The sequence below is a fragment of the Capra hircus genome, chromosome 25 (assembly GCF_001704415.2).
Source record: "Capra hircus breed San Clemente chromosome 25, ASM170441v1, whole genome shotgun sequence".
Lineage (NCBI taxonomy): Eukaryota > Metazoa > Chordata > Mammalia > Artiodactyla > Bovidae > Capra > Capra hircus.
The window spans coordinates 37,542,736-37,565,341 of NC_030832.1; the positions used below are offsets into that span (position 1 = coordinate 37,542,736).

The 22,606-nt window shown below is 39.4% G+C and overlaps 1 protein-coding gene across 1 annotated transcript in view; it reads right to left on the minus strand.

The window, feature by feature from the left end:
* The window catches only part of LOC102168966 (cytochrome P450 3A24), a 47,478-nt gene that overhangs the window by 16,115 nt on the left and 8,757 nt on the right, over window positions 1–22,606 (minus strand). Inside the window, exons 5-9 of the mRNA XM_018039890.1 lie at window positions 18,710–18,823; window positions 18,373–18,461; window positions 13,095–13,243; window positions 5,360–5,487; window positions 4,230–4,296 (exon numbers count right to left, since the gene is read on the minus strand). Coding sequence (XP_017895379.1) covers window positions 4,230–4,296; window positions 5,360–5,487; window positions 13,095–13,243; window positions 18,373–18,461; window positions 18,710–18,823 — 547 coding nt within the window. The remainder of the gene's footprint in view (window positions 1–4,229; window positions 4,297–5,359; window positions 5,488–13,094; window positions 13,244–18,372; window positions 18,462–18,709; window positions 18,824–22,606) is intronic.

Here is a 22,606-nt window from a genome sequence, read left to right on the forward strand (position 1 = left end):
CCCCTAAAGTCAGGAACAAGACAAGGGTGCCCACTTTCACCGCTACTATTCAACATAGTTCTGGAAGTTTTGGCCACAGCAATCAGAGCAGAAAAAGAAATAAAAGGAATCGAAATTGGAAAAGAAGAAGTAAAACTCTCACTGTTTGCAGATGACATGATCCTCTAAATGGAAAACCCTAAAGACTCCACCAGAAAATTACTAGAGCTCATCAATGAATATAGTAAAGTTGCAGGATATAAAATCAACACACAGAAATCCCTTGCATACCTATACACTAATAATGAGAAAGTAGAAAAAGAAATTAAGGAAACAATTCCATTCACCATTGCAACGAAAAGAATAAAATACTTAGGAATATATTTACCTAAAGAAACTAAAGACCTATATATAGAAACTATAAAACACTGATGAAAGAAATCAAAGAGGACACGAATAGATGGAGAAATATACCATGTTCATGGATCGGAAGAATCAATATAGTGAAAATGAGTTATACTACCCAAAGCAATTTACAAATTCAATGCAATCCCTATCAAGCTACCAGCCATATTTTTCACAGAACTAGAACAAATAATTTCAAGATTTGTATGGAAATACAAAAAACCTCGAATTGCCAAAGCAATCTTGAGAAATAAGAATGGAACTGGAGGAATCAACTTGCCTGACTTCAGGCTCTACTACAAAGCCACAGTCATCAAAACAGTATGGTACTGGCACAGAGACAGACATATAGATCAATGGAACAAAATAGAAAGTCCAGAGATAAATCCACACACATATGGACACCTTATCTTTGACAAAGGAGGCAAGAATATACAATGGAGTAAAGACAATCTCTTTAACAAGTGGTGCTGGGAAAACTGGTCAACCACTTGTAAAAGAATGAAACTAGATCACTTTCTAACACCGCACACAAAAATAAAATCAAAATGGATTAAAGATCTAAATGTAAGACCAGAAACTATAAAACTCCTAGAGGAGAACATAGGCAAAACATTCTCAGACATAAATCACAGCAGGATCCTCTAGGATCCACCTCCCAGAATTCTGGAAATAAAAGCAAAAATAAACAAATGGGATCTAATTAAAATTAAAAGCTTCTGCACAACAAAGGAAAATATAAGCAAGGTGAAAAGACAGCCTTCTGAATGGGAGAAAATAATAGCAAATGAAGCAACTGACAAACAACTAATCTCAAAAATATACAAGCAACTTATGCAGTTCAATTCCAGAAAAATAAACGACCCAATCAAAAAATGGGCCAAAGAACTAAATAGACATTTCTCCAAAGAAGACATACGGATGGCTAACAAACACATGAAAAGATGCTCAACATCACTCATTATTAGAGAAATGCAAATCAAAACCACAATGAGGTACCACTTCACACCAGTCAGAATGTCTGCGATCCAAAAATCTGCAAGCAATAAATGCTGGAGAGGGTGTGGAGAAAAGGGAACCCTCCTACAACTGTTGCTGGGAATGCAAACTAGTACAGCCACTATGGAGAACAGTGTGGAGATTCCTTAAAAAATTGCGAATAGAACTACCTTATGACCCAGCAATCCCACTGCTGGGCATAGACACCGAGGATACCAGAATTGAAAGAGACACATGTACCCCAATGTTCATCGCAGCACTGTTTATAATAGCCAGGACATGGAAACAACCTAGATGTCCATCAGCAGATGAATGGATAAGAAAGCTGTGGTACATATACACAATGGAGTATTACTCAGCCGTTAAAAAGAATTCATTTGAATCCGTTCTGATGAGATGGATGAAACTGGAGCCAATTATACAGAGTGAAGTAAGCCAGAAAGAAAAACACCAATACAGTATACTAACACATATATATGGAATTTAGAAAGATGGCAATGATGACCCTGTATGCAAGACAGGAAAAAAGACACAGATGTGTATAATGGACTTTTGGACTCAGAGGGAGAGGGAGAGGGTGGGATGATTTGGGAGAATGGCATTCTAACATGTATACTATCATGTAAGAATCGAATCACCAGTCTATGTCTGACGCAGGATACAGCATGCTTGGGGCTGGTGCATGGGGATGACCCAGTGAGATGTTATGGGGAGGGAGGTGGGAGGGGGGTTCATGTTTGGGAACGCATGTAAGAATTAAGGATTTAAAATTTTTTAAAAAAGTACAAAAAAAATTAAATACAACTTATCATTTAGGTTACAGTAGCGCTAGTCACATGTCACGGGACTTCCCTGGTGGCTCAGATTGTAAAGCGTCTGCCTACAATGCGGGAGACCCAGGTTCCATCCCCAGGTTGGGAGGATCTCCTAGAGAAGGAAATGGCAACCCAATCCAGTACTCTTGCCTGGAAAATCCCATGGACAGAGGAGCCTGGTAGGCTACAGTCCATGGGTTGCAAAGAGTCGGACACAACTGAGTGACTTCACATTCACTCACTCAGTCTCATGTCAAATCCTCAACAGAAACTTATGTCTAGTGATTACTATATTGAACAGAGCAGATGTAGAATATATCCTTCATCGCAGAACGTTGTACTGAATAACGTACTTGGAAAAATGATAAATGATAATAATAGATAGATATAAGTAGGTGTACATACAGGAATAGACATATTGAGAATGGGCTGGAGTCAGTTTATCCCTGCTTTCAAGAACCAATTTTATAAAATTAATAATTTTGTGAGGTTATCACAAGTTATCACAAATTTTGTGAGGTTATCAATCCATTGGTAGCTTCAAATTAATCATATATGAGTATTCATGTCATGGAATTAAAACACACCAGGGTCTTTTTGTTTGAGAGAGAGAACATGTTTATATCAGTGATTTGAGGTAGATATAGAAATCTTTTTTATTTTTACACCTGGGTAAAACTAGTTGATGTTCTGAAAGTTGTCCACCGATGATCTAGAAGGAAAGAAACCCTAGTAGCAATGAGCATTTCGAGAATCCAAATTTTGGGTTCTAAATACCATTTCTCACTAAATAGAACCAGAACTTCTTAAAGAAATGGCTGATTCCAGGGGAAATAGAAGAGAAAGCTGGAATGCCTTGCATTAGGAAGTGAGGAAGTTCTTGGAAAACGATAAATGAAAAGGATACAGGATACTCTGTATACCACAGTGGTGGACACACATCATTATACATTTATCAAAACCCATAGAATGTACAATATCAAGATTGGATCTAGGTGTGAACTATTGTCTTTGGGTGATAATAATGTATCAGTGTAGGTTCATTGATTGTTACAAGTGTATCACTCCAGTATGGACTTCAGATATTGAGGAAGGCTATATGTAGGTGGGGGCAGAATGAATATTGGGAAACTCTGTACTCTTCAACTAAGATTTTTTAATTTCTGCCAAAATAAAATGGCCTATTGAAAACATTTTTCAGGAGAAAAAAGTAGTATGTATATAGGAGCCCACTTGAAAGGGCTCCAGTGGACAAACCTGAGCAAATTTATAATCACAATGAAGAGTGATGTGAGAGAGTAAGTTAGCTATTCATGAGATATACTGATATAAACAAATAAATGATTGGGGGAGAATGGAGAGCTCTCCCTATGAAACAACATCAGCTCATAAATACAGAAGAATGATGGGTTTAGAAAGGCATGTTTTAACCATCATAGTAACAATGATTTCGGTCAAAAGCCATCCATGAATGGGTGACATCCATGAATGTCCAGTGGGTGACAACTTGAAGAGGAATAGAATATTTACAGTCTCAGAGTCTTCTCCCAGAAATTACGTGTTAACAACAAAGGGGAAAAAATTATACTTTACAGTAGAGTAAGCTGGTGAAAACAAGTTTAAAAGTGTTCCAAGTTAAGGTCACCAACACTGGGGCAATGTGTCCCCTGATGAATGAAGGGATAAAGCCTTGATGCAAATATTCAGACAGAGGTTCTGACTTGGTGGGTCTGGAGGAGCCTGAGAATTGATATTGGAACTAAGCTCCCCAGAGGTTCAGCTGTAGTGATCCACATCATAACTGACTTTTGGGCATGACATCCTTGTTATACTTGCCCTTCAAGCTCTGAACAAAGTTGTGCCTGCAAACTTCTAGGAAGTACCACGGTCTACTCTTTCTTTCTGCACAAGTGTCTTTCTTCAATTTGGCCTAAATTCCCATCTTCCTGGAAAACTTCCTGCACATTTTCAGAACTGCCCCCTACCTCTGCATCTCCCTACTGTGGCCCCTCTGAAGCTCTCCTTGATTACCTTTATGATTGTCTGTTTCTTTGAAATTCTGGGAGTTAATCATCAGCTGAAGAAAGTCCACACGTGGCTGTAAGCAGAAAGAAATTTCTATGAAAGAAAGTTACTTGTGAAGTCATAGACAAATCAGGAGTGCAGTATTTAACCTCTTTCCTGAGAGTATGGCCCCTTATAGAGCAGAAGTCTGATTAGTATTGCCTGAGTCCTCAGTGAACCAACATTCACCTACAGACCTTGGAGAACATGATGTTTCCCAGACAGAAACCCGCCATCATGTCAGTGCTTTCTGGTCCTCACTCTCTCTGATCTTTGGTTTCTCTGGCTTTTGAAACAGCTTCTTTGCCAAAGAGTTGCCTGCTGTCTCTCCTGTCACACCTGTTTGTTCAGGAGAAAGTCCATAACTTGGATCCTTCTTTTCCTTCCAATTTTGATTCCTAATGAATTACCACACAAATTAATCCCCTCACAGGTGCAAAGTATATTGGCAGCTGTTATAGAAGCATCTTCAAGGCCTTGACCCTTTTCAGTGACATCCTAGGTACAAAACCCTCTGTTCCCCTGACCTGAAGACAAGCTTGTGTCTCAGGCCTCATGGAGGCAAATGTGGGTTAAACAGCTTGCAGCCTCATGGCCCAGAGAAAACCACTGCCCATGCCAGACTAGGAGAAGGCTGCATTTTAACACAGAAGTCACTCCACCAACTGACTGATGGCGCTTTCCATTGCACAATCTATAAAATAGGAGTCTTGGAATCAAAGTGGATTCTTTACCAGTGTAACATTGGGGAAATTACAATATCAGTAAAATCATTTTTAAACTAATTCTTATCCTTTAACAGTTTATTGAATGGAAGTGGTAAAGCTTTTATCTCAACAATATTCATGCAATGACATACTAATATGCATGCCTACAATTAAATTTAAACAACACTCTCTGGCTCATGTTCTTATTTCTTCCCCAGCCTCCACCTTCCTCATCACTCCACAATAATATGTTAATAACTCCCCAGTTCTAAAATCTATACTTCTCTACCTATCTTTCTAAAATTGCAGAGAAGTACACAAATCATATGTGTGGAGGTAAATAAATTTTCAAAAAGTGAACACCCTCATGTAACCACCACCAGATTTTACCTTTTGAATATCTTTGAGGCGACTTTCTTTTATTTTTTTTACGGATGTTGCCAAAAAATTCACAGCACTTTTTGGAAACATGCTGATATTTAATACTTCAAAGATTGGGATAAGGAATGGGAAGAGTGCTGAAGAGAAAACATAAAAGAAAAGCACAGTAAAAAAATCAAAATTTACACAGCAAGTATAATTTGCTCTTTCTATCAGAGAAAGATCAGAATCACTCCCATTGTGACCTTTGCTCAGACTTCCAAGCCAGTGACTGAGCAAGGCCAAGTCCACTTATGGGGCCTTCATTATAGTAGTGAAATCAGTAGTCCCTTCTGCCTTTTGGAATGATCAAGGAAACAGAATTATATTACTTACATTGGTAGTTTTTTAATCTACTTGATTAGAGTCTCTTTGGATAAACCATAATAGTCTGCTACTCTAGTTAACCATTTCATTCAAACAATAATTCAAGATAACAATTCAGAATAGAAATAAAACAGTATGTGTCTTTCAGCCATAATGGAATTAAATTAAAAATCAATAACAAAAATTGGGAAATTCACAAATAATGGAAATTAATACACTCTTAAATAACCAATGAGCTGTATATTATATAAAAAATGAAACCAGGAATTACTTTGAAATAAAGAAAAATGAAACTATTACTTATGAAAATGAATGGCATATAGGAAAAACATTGCTCATGGAAAAGTTTAAAGCTATAAATGTCTACTTTTTAAAAACAACAAAGATCTCAAGTCATGAACCTAACTTTCCACCCTAACTCACTGAAAAAAGAAGAGCAAATTCAACCTAAATCTAGATGAAAGAAGAAAGTAATAAAGACAAGAGCAGAAACTAATGAAATAGAGACAATAAGCAAATTTGGAAAACTCAGCAGTGGCCACAGGACTGGAAAGGTCAGTTTTCATTCCAATCCCAAAAAAAGGCAATGCCAAAGAATGCTCAAAATACCTCACAATTGCACTCATCTCACACGCTGGTAAAGTAATACTCAAAATTCTCCAAGCCAGGCTTCAGCAATACGTGAACCATGAACTTCCAGATGTTTAGGCTGGTTTTAGAAAAGGCAGAGGAACCAAAGATCAAATTGCCAACATCCTCTGGATCATGAAAAAAGGAGGAGAGTTCCAGAAAAACATCTATTTCTGCTTTATTGACTATGCCAAAGCCTTTGACTGTGTGGATCACAATAAACTGTGGAATTTTCTTCAAGAGATGGGAATAACAGACCACATGACCTGCCTCTTGAGAAACCTTTTAATCTTTTAATTTCATGCCTGCAACCACCATCTGCAGTGATTTTGGAGCCCCAAAAAATACAGTTTGACACTCTTTCCACCGTTTCCCCATCTATTTCCCATGAGGTTATAGGACCAGATGCCATGATCTTCATTTTCTGAATGTTGAGCTTTAAGCCAACTTTTTCACTCTCCTCTTTCACTTTCATCAAGAGGTTTTTTAGTTCCTCTTCACTTTCTGCCATAAAGGTGGTATCTCCCAGCAATCTTGATTCCAGCTTGTGCTTCTTCCAGCCTAGCGTTTCTCATGATGTACTCTGCACAGAAGTTAAATAAGCAGGGTGACAATATACAGCCTTGACGTACTCCTTTTCCTATTTGGAACCGGTCTGTTGTCCATGTCCAGTTCTAACTGTTGCTTCCTGACCTGCATGTAGGTTTCTCAAGAGGCAGGTCAGGTGGTCTGGTATTCCCATCTCTTGAAGAAAATTCCACGGTTTATTGTGATCCACACAGTCAAAGGCTTTGGCATAGTCAAGAAAGCAGAAGTAGATGTTTTTCTGGAACTCTCTTGCTTTTTCCATGATCCAGTGGAGCTGGCAATTTGATCTCTGGTTCCTCTGCCTTTTCTAAAACCAGCTTGAACATCAGGAAGTTCATGGTTCACATATTGCTGAAGCCTGGCTTGGAGAATTTTGAGCATTACTTTACTAGCATGTGAGATGAGTGCAGTTGTGCAGTAGTTTGAGCATTCTTTGGGTAGTATACTCATTTTTACTATACTGATTCTTATAATTCAAGAACATAGTATATTTCTCCCTCTATTTGTGTCATCTTTGATTTCTTTCATCACTGTTTTTTAAATTTTTTCTTTACTTTAGCTGACTCTGATTTTAGTTTTTTTAATATAAATTTATTTAATTGGACGCTAATTACTTTACAACATTGTATTGTTTTGCCATACACTGACATGAATCCCCCATGGGTGGACATGTGTTCCCCATCCTTAACCCCCCCCCACCTCCCTCCCCATCCCATCCCTCTGGGTCATCCCAGTGCACCAGCCCCAAGCATCCTGTATCATGCATCAAACCTGGACTGGTGATTTGTTTCACATATGATATCATACATGTTTCAATGCCATTCTCCCAAATCATTCCACCCTCGCCCTCTCCCACAGAGTCCAAAAGACTTCTATACATCTGTGTCTCTTTTGCTGTCTCGCATACAGGGTTATTGTTACCATCTTTCTAAATTCCATATATATGTGTTAGTATACTGTATTGGTGTTTTTCTTTCTGGCTTACTTCACTCTGTATAATAGGCTTCATTTTCATCCACCTCATTAGAACTGATTCAAATGTATTCTTTTTAATGACTGAGTAATACTCCATTGTATATATGTACCACAGCTTTCTTATCCATTCATCTGATGATGGACATCTAGGTTGCTTCCATGTCTTGGCTATTGTAAACAGTGCTGCGATGAACATTGGGGTACACATGTCTCTTTCACTTCTGGTTTCCTCGGTGTGTATGCCCAGCAGTGGGATTGCTGGGTGGTATGGCAGTTCTATTTCCAGTTTTTTAAGGAATCTCCACACTGTTCTCCATAGTGGTTGTACTAGTTTGCATTCCCACCAACTGTGTAAGAGGGTTCCCTTTTCTCCACACCCTCTCCAGCATTTATTGCATGTAGACTTTTGGATAGCAGCATTCTGACTGGCATGAAATGGTACCTCATTGTGGCTTTGATTTGCATTTCTCTGATAATAAGTGATGTTGAGCATCTTTTCAACATCATCAGTGTTTTACAGTTTTCTGTATACAGGACTTTTGTTTCTTTAGGTAATTTATTCCTAACTATTTTATTCTTTTTGTTTCTAGATGAATGGGATTGTTTCCTTAATTTCCCTTTCTGACTTTTCATTGTTAGTATATAGGAATGCAAGGGATTTCTGTGAATTAATTTTATATCCTGAGACTTTACTATATTCACTTCTGGTGGCATCTTTAGGGTTTTGTATGTAAAGAATCATGTCATCTGCAAACAGTGTGAATTTTACTACTTCTTTTCCAATCTGGATTCCTTTTATTTCTTTTTCTTCTCTGATTGCTGTGGCTAGGACTTCCAAAACTGTGTTGAATAGTAGTGGTGAAAGTAGAGACCCTTGTCTTGTTCCTGATTTTAAAGGAAACACTTTTAAAGCAATCTTGAGAAAGAAGAATGGAACTGAAGGAATCAACCTTCCTGACTTCAGGCATACTGAAAAAAGGTGAGAGTATTAGTTGCTCAGTCCTGTCTGACTTTATGTGGCCCCATGGTGTATAGTTTTGCTAGGCTTCTTTGTCCGTGGGGTTCTCCAGGCAAGAATACTGGAGTGGGTTGCCATTTCTTGCACCAGGGGATCTTCCCAACCCAGGAACTGAACCCAGGTCTCCTGCATTGTATGCAGAGTCTTTCCTGTCTAAGCCACCAGAGAAGACTATACTACAAAGCTACAGTCATCAAGACAGTACTCATCAAGACAGTACGATACTGGCACAAAGATAGAAATCAATGTAGATCAATGGAACAAATTAGAAAGTCCAGAGATATATCCATGCACCTATGGACAACTTAGCCATGCACCTATGGACAACTTAGGAGAAGGCAATGGCACCCCACTCCAGTACTCTTGCCTGGAAAACCCCATGGATGGAGGAGCCTGGTAGGCTACAGTCCATGGGGTCATGAAGAGTCGGACATGACTGAGCGACTTCATTTTCACTTTTCACTTTCATGCATTGGAGAAGGAAATGGCAACCCACTCCAGTGTTCTTGCCTGGAGAATCCCAGGGACGGTGGAGCCTGGTGGGCTGCCATCTATGGGGTCACACAGAGTCAGACACGACTGAAGCGACTTAGCAGCAGCAGCAGCAGCATAGACAACTTATCTTTGACAAAGGAGGCAAAAATATACCGTGGAGAAAAGACAGTCTCTTCAACAATTGGTGGTGGGAAAACTGGTTCACTATGTGTAAAAGAATGAAACTAGAACACTTTCTAACACCATACACAAAAATAAACTAAAAATGTATGAAAGGCCTAAATAAAAGACCAGAAACTATAAGTAGAGGAAAACAAAGACAGAACACTCTCTGACATAAATCACTCCAAGATCCTCTATGACTGGCCTCCAAGAGTAATGGAAATAAAACCAAAAATTAACAAATGGAACTTAATTAAACTTAAAAACTTTTGCAAATGAAGGAAACTATAATGAAGGTGAAAAGACAGCCCTCAGAATGGGAGAATATAATAAAAACAAATGAAGCAACTGACAAATAATTAATCTCCAAAATATACAAGCAGCGCATGCAGCTCAACATCAGAAAAATGAAGAACCCAATCAAAAACTGGTAAAAAGACCTAAACAGACATTTCTCCAAAGAAGACATACAGATGGCTAATAAAACATGAGAGGACGTTGAACTTCACTCATTATTAGAGAACTGTAAATCAAAACCACAATGAGGTATCATCTTACACCAGTCAGAATATCCATTATCAAAAAGTCTACAAACAATAAAGTTGGAGAGGGTGTGGAGAAAAGGAAACTGTCATAAACTGTTGGTGGGAGTGCAAACTGGTCTAGCCACTGTGGAGAACAGTGTGGAGATTCCTTTAAAACTGAAAATAGAATTGCCATACCACCCAGCAATCCCACTGCTGGGCATACAACCCAAAGAAACAAGAACTACCCCAATGTTCATGGCAGCACTATTTACAATAGCTGGGACATGGAAGCAACCTAGATGTCCATCGGCAGAAGAATGGATAAGGAAATTATGGTACATATACACAATGGAATATTACTTACTATAAAAAGAAATTCATTTGAGTCAGTTATAATGAGGTGGATGATCCTGGAACCTATTATACAAAGTGAAATAAGTCAGAAAGAGAAAGAAAAATACTGTATATTAACGCATATATATGGAATTTAGAAAGAAGGTACCGACAATTTTACATGCAGGTCGGCAAAGGAGGCAGATGTAGAGAAGAGACTTTAGGACCCAGTGGGAGAAGGCAAGGGTGGGATGATTTGAGAGAACAGCACTGAAACATGTACATTATCATATGTAAAACAGATGACCAGTGCAAGTTTGATGCATGAATCAGGGCACCCAAAGCTGGGTGTACAAAAAGATAGGGTACAGAGAGGTGTAGGAGGAGGATTCAGTATGGGGTGGACACATGTATCCCTGTGGCCGATTCATATTGATGGATGACAAAAACCTCACAATATTGTAAGCTAGTTATCCTCCAATTAAAATTAATTAATTAATTGGAAAAAATATTAAACAGAAACTACTCAAAAAGAAATAGACAATGTGAATAGACCTATAAGAAATATAAAGTTTGATTTGATAATCAAGAAGCTACCCACAATTTGACAATGAAAAGCTCAGGTGCAGATGGTTTCAATGCTGAATACTACTCAAATATTTAAAGAATTAATATCAATTTTTCACTAACTCATCTAACAAATAGAAGATGACAGAATACTTTGAAAGTCATTCTTCAGGATCAGTATTAACCTGGTGTGAGAAACAGAGTAAGATACTAGAGGAAAAAGAAACAACAGATCAATGTATCTTACGACCATGGATACACAAATCCTCAAGAAAATACTAGCAAACTGAACCTACTAATATATACAAAGATGTATACATCATATATAAGTACACTTTATCCCAGGAATGCAAGGTTATATAATATGCCTTTTCAACAGAGTTAAAAACAATGACCACACAATTATCTAATATGTGCATAAGAAGCATGTGACAAAAATCCAATACATACTTGTGATTAAAAAAACTCTCAGAAAACAGGAACAGAAGGGTCTTTCATCAACTTGATAAAAGGAATCTATGAAAAACCCATAGTTAACAACTTAAGTAAACCCATAGTTAACACTAATACTTAATATGAAAAACTGGATGGTTTCTCTAACATTAAGTGTAAGACAAGGAAGCCTTTTTCACCACTTCTACCCCAAACTAGCAGATTCATGTTGATATATGGCAAAACCAATACAATATTGTGAAGTAATTAACCTCCAATTAAAATAAATAAATTTATATTTTAAAAAAGAATAGGACAAGGAAGGCTTTTCACCACTTCCAGTCAAAACTATACCTGACATTCTAACCAGAAGAATTAATCAAGAAAATTAAATAAAATATATCCATATAGGAAATGAAGACTAAAATTCTATCATCAGATAACATGATCTTGTACACAGTGAATCCTAAGGAAGTCACTAAAAACCTATTAGAACTAATAAACAAGTTCAGCCAGGTTTCAAGATACAAGATCAAAATACAAAATCAATTGTATTTCTGTACATTGCAAAAAAAAATCTGAAAGTCACATTGAAAAAACACTTCATTTATAACATCAAAGAGAATAGAATAAGTAGGAATAAAATAAAAGATGTAAAATTTACACTCTGAAGACCACAAAACCTTGTTGAACTAAATTAAAGATGTAAGTAAATAAAAAAAACATGCCATGTTCGTGAATCAGAACATTTACATTGTCAAGATGGCAAATTGACTGATATAAGACATTTCCTTTCAGAACTCTAGCTGACCTCTTTGAAGAATTTAACTATCTTAAATTAAATTTATATGAAATTGCAAGGGGCTCATAGAAGATGAAACATTCCTGAAAAAAAAAAGTTATAAAGACTCACATTTCCTGATTTTAAGACTTGCCATAAAGCTACATTAATCAAGGCAAAGTGGTTCTGGCCTAAGGATGGATATACAGATTCATGGAACAGAGTTTTGAGTACAGAAATAAGCCCACATGCCTATGGTCAACTGAACACTGAAAATGTTTCTAAGACCACTCAATGGAGACAAAACAGTCTTTTCAATAAGTGGTGCTGAGACAACAGGATAGCTATAAGCAAATTATACCAGGAGTATTGATTTAAGTAATAACTGAAATTTGTACCTTTTGACCACCATCATCCAATTCTATCTCCCAAACCCTATCTTTGGTAACCAAAACTCTGACATCGTTTTCTATGTATTTGGATTTCTTCGAGTCAACATGTTTTTGTCTTTCTCTGTCTGACTTATCTCACTAAGCATAATACCCTCCATTGAGGTCCAGATACATTGCTGCAAATGGCAGGATTTCCTTCCTTTTCACGGCTGAGTAGTATTCTGTTGTGTGTGTGTGTGTGTGTGTGTGTATACACACTACATTTTCCCTCTACATTTATCCATCCGTGGACACTTAGGTTGTAAAAACCATTCTATTGTATATTTTAAATCAGTGAATTGATGTATTCAATTATATCTCAATAAACTTGTGAAAAAGAAGGAAGGGAGGGAGGGAAGGAGGAAGGGGGAAGAAAGAACAAGAGGGAAGAAGGGACGGAGGGAGAAATACAGAAAAAGAAATGTAGTAGGACACTCACCTACTGAGAGAAGAAATGGATCGAGGATATCAAATCTTAAGAGCTTCTTGGCATTCTCCACAAAGGGATCTTGCGGGTTGCCAAGGGAATCAATATTCACTCCAAATGATGTGCTAGTAATCACATCCATGCTGTAGGCCCCAAAGACGCTGAGTAGAGAAAGATAAACACAGACAATTACAATCGGGACCAGCTGACTATCCATATCCAACAGAGTCAACAAGAAAATCATATAAAATCAGATGCCCAGGCAAGACAGGTCAAGAGCCACACTCTCTGAGAACCACCTGCTGGATCACGGAAGACTGCCTGCTACTATCACTCACTCCTGAGGTGTGTATGAGGTGTGAATGATGCAACTGCCCCTGTGCTGGGGGGATGGGGACACTAAGGCAAGTTAGACGCCCCCACTGCCAAACTCAAGAAGCTCAGTCATAGAAGGACAGAACCCACAATCAGACAAAGGACAGTAGTGTGCTTTGACTATGGGCAATAAAAGGTGTATAAGAACTGTGTCTGAGCAGAGCAAAGGGAGTAAATTCACTCTTCCTGGGGAGTCAACAAAGGGGACATTGATCTGGGTCTCAGCTCACCACAGAACCTGTGCTCAGAGCTGATTCCCTTTTAGAGCAAAACCAGAGTTGACATACAATATCACATTAATTACAGGTGTAGAAGAGCGATTTTAAATACTCCATTTACAGTTATTATTAAATACTGAATACATTCCTTGTTATGTATCTATCCCTGTAGCACAGTTATGTTATACATTGTCGTTTGTGCCCTTTAATCCTCTATCCTACCGTGCACTCCCCTTCCTACTTCCCACTGGTAACCACCACTTTGTTTTCCACACTGTGAGTCTGTTTCTGTTTTGTTATATTGATATTTATTCATTTTATTTTTAGATTCCATGTATAAATGATAACATGCCACATTTGTCATTCTCTGTCTAACTTACTTCATTAGGCATAATACCCTCTAGGTCCATGCATGTTGTAAACGGCACAGTCTCATTCTTCTTATGGCTCAGTAATATCTCTGGTGTGTGTGTGTGTATACAGCCATGCGGCACATCTTTAAGCGTTCATCCACTGACAGATACTTACGTTGCTTCCATATCTTGGCTGCTGTAAGTAAAGCTGATATAAACACTGGGGTGCATGTACCTTTTCAAATTAGTGTATTCATTTTCACTGGATGTATACCCAGGGTGGAATTGCTGGATCATATGACAGTTCTTAGCTTCCTGGGTGGCTCAGTGGTAAAGAAACTGCCTGCAATGCAGGAGATTTGGGTTCGATCCCTGGGTCAGGAAGATCCCCTGCAGAAGGGAACGGCTACCCAATCCAGTATTCTTGCCTGGGAAGTCCCATGGACACAGGAGCCTGGCGGGCTACAGTCTTGTGGGGTCACAGAGAGTGGGACATGACGGAACACAGACAATAGTTCTCTTTAAGCTTTTGGAGAAACCTCCATACGGTTTCCCACAGTGGCTGCATCAATTGACAGTCCACCAACCTTGTACCAGGGTTTCCTTTCCTCCACATCCTCACCCAAACTTACAGGTTTTGGATGATTTTGTGATTTTGATATGCATTTCTCTGATGATTTGCAATGTTGAACATCTTTTCAACTGTATATCTTCCCTTGAAACAATGTCTATTAAGATCTTCTGCTCATTTTTTCATTGGGTTGTTTGTTATTTAGATATTGAGTTGTATGAGACATTTACATATTTTGGATACTAATCTCTTATCATCACATCATTTGCAAATTACTTCTCCCATCCATTTACAAGGCTGTCTTTTCATCTTATCAATATTTTACTTCACTGTGTAAAAGACTTTTAAGTTCAATTAGATAAAAGTAAAAAATTAGGAAAGTAGGGAAAACCACTAGACAATTCAGGTATGACCTAAATCAAATCCCTTATGATTATACAGTGGAAGAGAGAAATAGGTTTAAGGGACTAGATCTGATAGATAGAGTGCCTGATGAACTATGGAATGAGGTTTGTGACATTGTACAGGAGACAGGGATCAAGACCAATGCCATGGAAAAGAAATGCAAAAGAGCAAAATAGCTATCTGGGGAGGCCTTACAAATAGCTGTGAAAAGAAGAGAAGTGAAAAACAAAGGAGAAAAGGAAAGATATAAGCATCTGAATGCAGAGTTACAAAGAATAGCAAGAAGAGATAAGAAAGCCTTCCTCAGCCATCAATGCAAAGAAATAGAGGAAAAGAACAGAATGGGAAAGACTAGAGATCTCTTCAAGAAAATTAGAGATACCAAGGGAACATTTCATGCAAAGATGGGCTCAATAAAGGACAGAAATGATATGGACCTAACAGAAGCAGAAAATATTAAGAAGAGGTGGCAAGAATACACAGAATAACTGTAAAAAAAAGATCTTCATGACCCAGATAATCATGATGGTGTGATCAATCATCTAGAGCCAGACATCCTGGAATGTGAAGTCAAGTGGGCCTTAGAAACCATCACTACGAACAAAGCTAGTGGAGATGATGGAATTCCAGTTGAGCTATTTCAAATCCTGAAAGATGATGCTGTGAAAGTGCTGCACTCAATATGCCAGCAAATTTGGAATACTCAGCAGTGGCCACAGGACTGGAAAAGGTCAGTTTTCATTCCAATCCCAAAGAAAGGCAATGCCAAAGAATGCTCAAACTACTGCACAATTGCACTCATCTCACATGCTAGTAAAGTAATGCTCAAAATTCTCCAAGCCAGGCTTCAGCAATACGTGAGCCGTGAACTTCCAGATATTCAAGCTGGTTTTAGAAAAGGCAGAGGAACCAGAGATCAAATTGCCAACATCTGCTGGATTATGGAAAAAGCAAGAGAGTTCCAGAAAAACATCTATTTCTGCTTTATTGACTATGCCAAAGCCTTTAACTGTGTGGATCACAATAAACTGTGGAATTTTCTGCAAGAGGTGGGAATACCAGACCACCTGACCTGCCTCTTGAGAAACCTATATGCAGGTCAGGAAGCAACAGTTAGAACTGGACATGGAACAACAGACTGGTTCCAAATAGGAAAAGGATTACGTCAAGGCTGTATATTGTCACCCTGCTTATTTAACTTATATGCAGAGCACATCATGAGAAACACTGGGCTGGAAGAAGCACAAGCTGGAATCAAGATTGCCAGGAGAAATATCAATAACCTCAGATATGCAGCTGACACCACCCTTACGGCAGAAAGTGAAGAGGAACTAAAAAGTCTCTTGATGAAAGTGAAAGAGGAGAGTGAAAAAGTTGGCTTAAAGCTCAACATTCAGAAAACGAAGATCATGGCATCTGGTCCCATCACTTCATGGGAAATAGATGGGGAAACAGTGGAAACAATGTCAGATTTATTTTGGGGGGCTCCAAAACCACTGCAGATGGTGATTGCAGCCATGAAATTAAAAGACGCTTACTCCTTGGAAGAAAAGTTATGACCAACCTAGATAGTATATTCAAAAGCAGAGACATTACTTTGCCAACAAAGGTCCGTCTAGTCAAGGCTATGGTTTTTCCAGTGGTCATGTATGGATGTGAGAGTTGGACTGTGAAGAAGGCTGAGCGCTGAAGAATTGATGCTTTTGAACTGTGGTGTTGGAGAAGACTCTTGAGAGTCCCTTGGACTGCAAGGAGATCCAACCAGTCCATTCTGAAGGAGATCAGCCCTGGGTGTTCTTTGGAAGGAATGATGCTGAAGCTGAAACTCCAGTACTTTGGCCACCTCATGCGAAGAGTTGACTCATTGGAAAAGACACTGATGCTGGGAGGGATTGGGGGCAGGAGGAGAAGGGGACGACAGAGGATGAGATGGCTGGAAGGCATCACCGACTCGATGGACATGAGTTTGAGTGAACTCTGGGAGTTGGTGATGGACAGGGAGGCCTGGTGTGCTGCAATTCATGGGGTTGCAAAGAATCAGACATGACTGAGCGACTGAACTGAACTGAAAAATTTAGGTCATTTGTTTACTTTTGCTCTTATTTTCTTTGCCTTAAGAGTTAAATCTGAAAACATGTTATGATTTATGTCAAAGAGCATTCTGCCTATTGTTTCTTCTATGTTTTTATGGTTTTCAGACTTATACTTAGATCTTTAATTCATTTTGAGTTAGTTTTTCTATTGGGTATGAGAAAATGTTCTATTTTCATTCTTTACATGTAGTTGTCCAGTTTTCCCAGTACACTTATTGAAGAGACTGTCTTTTCTCCATTGTATATTCTTGCTTTCTTTATCATAGGTTAATTGACTCTAAGTATATCAGTTTATTTTGGGCCTATCAATTTTATTCAATTGATATGTGTCTGTCTTGTGCCAGTACTCTCTAAAATCAGGAACAAGACATGGATGCCCACTCTTTCCACTTCTATTCAATATACTATGGGAAGTCCTAGCCACAGGAATCAGACAAGAAAAAGAAATAAAGGGCATCCTAATTGGAAGGGAACATGTGAAACTATTACTATTTGCAGATGAAATAATATTTTATATAGGCAACCCGGAAGTTCCACCAAAAATCTACAATAAATAAATTCAGTAAAGTGACAGGTACATGATTAATTTGTAGACATCTGGGACTTTTCTATATAGTAATAAAGAACTATCAGAAACAGAAAATAATAAAACATTTCCGTTTAAAATCACATTAAAAAGAATAAGACACTGAGGGATAAACTTAACCAGGGAGGTAAAAGACCTATACTATGAAAACTATAAAACAATGAAGGAAATTGAAGGTGGTACAAAGAAATGGAAAGATATCACATGTACATGGATTGGGACAATTAATGTTGCCTAAATGTTCATGTTACCCAAAGCAATCTATAGATCTAGCATGATCCCTATCAAAATACCTGTGTTACTTTACACAGAACTAGAACAAATAATCCTCAACTTTATATGGAACCATACAAGACCATAAATAGCCAAAGCAATCTTGGAAAAAAACAACAGAGATGGAGGCATCACGCTCCCTGACTTAAGACCAAACTGTATTTTTGTCTCCCGGAATACCCAAGGTGACACTTAATCAGATAAATTAATCCTGACTCATGTACACAGAAGATACCTTCTGATATTTTGATGAGCCAACACTCATTCTTGCCTGGCCGGCCAGTCGGAGTTGTAACACCATACACCTACTTCTGTCTGGTCACTAGAGTAACTCAGCAGTAGGAAGTTGGCTCCAAGGCACGAAACACAAGGGTCTCCATGGAGCTCAGAGGACCAGCAGCTTCACCCCTACTTACTCTTTCATGTTGACGGACGTGCCTTTCTCTGCTTCCTTCCTCAGGTTCCTCACCAACACATCTCCATACTTCCCAATGATAGGGAACATCTAGACACAAAACGCAACAGCACTGGGAGTTAAATGCGGAGACTCAAGTTTCAGAAGAACCTGGTTTTCAGGGGCATGCAGCCATAAGGGACATTTTATTATGAATCTGACGATGTCTCTTTTAGGATGTGAAGATAAGAACCATTTTAGGAAACTCAAATTTGGCATACCACTCTTGGACAGGGATATGAATTTATTTTCTATCCTAATATTTAAGCTACTCATGGAAAACTCTCTTCTTTTCTTACCTCCTTGAGCTTCCCACTGGTGAAGGTTGGAGACAGCAATGTCCGCATTCTCTTCCATTGTTCATCCTCAGCCGCAGAAACACCATTTTTCATAATTCCCATTGGACCAAAAACCTAGAGTTGAAAGCAAATTTAACCCTACCTAAGTGTTGGAAGTCTCAACAGTTGTGGAAAATGTGTTAATAATTTGGGAACAATGTATTCAACAAATCTTTAGTGACTATCTGTGTAGTACCAGGCCCTATGCTAGATGCACAATAAACATTTATCCTGAATGTCTAGGTTCCTGTGAATGTGGAAGAGACATTCAGCCACTTGATGTGGTTTCCAGCCTTCATATTCCAATCTCTTTTTAAATGCAAATGACCTATGTAGTACAGAAAGGGTTCTTCCGGGGGGTAGAAGGGAATAACATCTAGTTCATCTTCCTGGGCTATGCAGAGAAGAAAGGGATTGGTGACAGCCACCCAGATAACCTTGACAGACTGCATTTTGCCTCAGATTACTTCTGTCTTTACATATATTTACAGCCTGATCATGGAGAGGGCCCCACTCCAGTACTCTTGCCTGGAAAATCCCATGGACGGAGGAGCCTGGTGGGCTGCAGTCCATGGGGTCGCTAAGAGTCGAAACGACTGAGTGACTTCACTTTCACTTTTCACTTTCATGCTTTGGAGAAGGAAATGGCAACCCACTCCAGTGTTCTTGCCTGGAGAATACCAGGGATGGTGGAGCCTGGTGGGCTGCCGTCTATGGGGTCACACAGACTTGGACACGACTGACGCGACTTAGCAGCAGCAACAGCCTGATCAACTGGAGAAAGGAATGTGCTGATATGGTCGGGGCTTTTTAAGAAGTACTAATTATGCAAAATTTTATGAATCTACTTCATATTCTGAAAAAAATTGCACAATGACATGGAAAATATTTTCCCCTACATTTTCCCCCAGGAATGGAAAGGAGAAGACAATTCTATTTCTCATTTTGGGACAGACATATGAAGCCAGCCTGTTTGAAAACTTCCTCAATCTTTCAAATTTATATTTTGTTTTAAAATAGATTGCTCCAATACTCATTCATGATAAAACTCACAAAACAAGAAGACAAAGAAATTTCCTCAACTTGATAAAGAGCATCTACAAAAAGACCTACAGCTAATAGCACTTTAATGATGAAATACCAAAGTGACATCTCCAAGACAGGAGACTCAGCACCAGAGTGGAGACTCCAGATTTTGTTGTCTCACAATTAGACAGCTCACGATAAGTGAAAATAGGTCTAAGAAGCGTCAGCAATGCAACAGAGCACACTTGAAAATAGCTCACAAAAAGAGTAAGAAGAGTTGCATTTTGTTTGCATCATCCCTTCCCCTAGGCCAGCACTGCTCAGCAGCAAGAGGAAATTCTGCAGCCTGAGACATTTTCCCTTGCTGGGAAAAAAAAAGACTAAAAGAGACAACAGGATCAGTGACCAGTTTCTCCAGCCTTTCAGAACATTGCACAAATGACCTGCTTTGCTTTCACCCCACCCAGAGATGGGCAGAGCCGAGACATCTAGAGACAACTAGGAACAAAGAAGAAGGGCAGGGACTACCAGTGTCAACCACGAAGCAGGAGTGACTATGGTTCTCTGCACCCTGCTCTGCAGAAAGCCCCAGAAACTTTGCTATGACGAAACCAAGTGCCAGCATAGTCACTGGAAAACCTCTGAAAATTTTGGTGCTGATCACTCTCCCCGGTTCTACATTAGCAGACTCCAATTGCCTAAGTCCTGCCTTTCCCCTCAACCCCCAAAAGAGCTGCTCCAGCCAGTGACGTCCTGAGACCCAGGATCCACACCAGCTGCCAGCCCTGATCTTTTGGGCTGGACATGTGCAAAACCCCATCCCAGACCCCTGCAGCTGCTCAGGTGTCTACACTACATCAGTGGAAAGCAGCACGTATAATGTGCTTCCGTAGCTACACAAACACACACACACACACACACCTGTCTTTAACTTTATCTATCTGTCATCTGTCTATATCATCTGGCCTGTTATCATCTATCTACATACAAAAGTGTGGATTTACACTGATAATTCAGTCGGTGACTCCACAAGGTTTAGTCAAGTTTCTCAGTCTCTGAACCTGTGACTTCTTCTCCAATGGTGAGAATGCCGGCTTCCATCATCCTTTCTATATTATTACTTGATCAGTCCTCCTTTATGGAGCGAATCCACAATCCATCCCTTTCCACTCACAATGCCCTCTCACCCTATGAGCCACCACCACAAGTGAGTATTTTGGGTTCCCTTACCAGTGAAAGTGAAAGGGGCTTCCCTGGTGGCTCAGTTGGTAAAGAATCCGCCTGCAATGCAGTAGACCTTGGTTCGATTTCTGGGTCAGGAAGATCCCCTGAAGAAGGGAAAGGCTACCCACTCCAGGATTCTTGGGCTTCTCTTGTGGCTCAGCTAGTAAAGAATCTGCCTGCAATGCAGGAGACCTGGGTTGAATTCCTGGGTTGGGAAGATCTCCTGGAGTAGGAAAAAGCTACCCACTCCAGCACTTTGGCCTGAAGAATTCTATGGACTCTATAGTCCATGGGGTCTCAGCATGTCGGACATGACTGAGCTACTTGCACTCTCACTTCAGTGCCCGGCTGCCATCCCTGTGGACACCCTCCCCTCCCCGCTCAGTCTCTGACTTGGAGCCACTGTCCTCCTTCTCTGGCCCCACCCCTTGATGTGTGAGGCTCCCCACCTACTGTGGCCCCTCTTTGGGTTTAGGACTGGAATGTCTAGGAAGAGATGGCAGGCAGGGGAAGGAGAGGGGAGGGAAGGGGCCGGAAAGGGAAAGGAAGAGCCATGTGCAGCTTCTGATCCCACTGAAACTGACCAGTGCTTGTAGCCTTTCTCCCAATCAACTGATCAATTAGCCACCTTTAATTCAACACTCATGATGTTAAGGCAGTTACATGAGCTCTACCCTACTGCCTCCAACCCCACTAGAGCTGCCCAGTTAGTGCCACCACTGATGCTACAAGACCCAGGGTCCACACCAGCAGCCAATCTTTTTTGATGCGCATGTGCAAAACACCATCAGAGGCCCCTGCAGATGCTCACATGCCTAAAGCCAGTCCTTACTACTGTCACTCGACTGCACTGACACACCTGCCCACAGCTAACCTCTGCAGCCACACACCTGCACACTGCCAGGCTCAAGCCTGAGCACAGCAATGAAGACCCAGCCCAGCTAAAAATACAATAAATAAATATTAAATAAATAAATTATTTTAAATGGATAGTCTTTCCATAAATGGTGCTGGAGCAAATCAGACATTTAGATGCCAAAAAAAACCAAAAACTTAACCTCACATGTTACACAGAAACTAATACAAAATGGATTATAGACTTAAAGGTAAAACATAAAATGATTTAATGCTTAGGGACAAAATAGAAGAAAATCTGCAATGCCTAAGATATTTTGGACTTGACAACAAAGGCAAAATCCACAAAAGGGAAAACTGATAAATCTCTCATCAAAATTTAAAGAGCAGTATTTGCTATGCTAAAGATCCTGATAAGAGGAAAAAACAAGCTACTTGCCGCAAATATTAAAAAAAACAGTACGATGGAGCCTTGTAGGGATGGAACAGTTCTGTACATTGATTGTCGTGGTAGCTACAAAATCTACATCTAGGACTCATTTTCATAGAGCAAGACATACACAATGAGTGAGCATGAAACTGAAGAAATCACAATAAGCTCTGTGGATAGTATGAATGTCAATTTTCTGCTTTGAAATTGTAGTCTAATTAATCAGTGTATTGCCATTGGAGGAATCAGGATGAAAGGTACATGACATCCAGCCTCTCTGTGTTTTTCTCTTTTGACAACATCTTGCTAATTTATAACATATT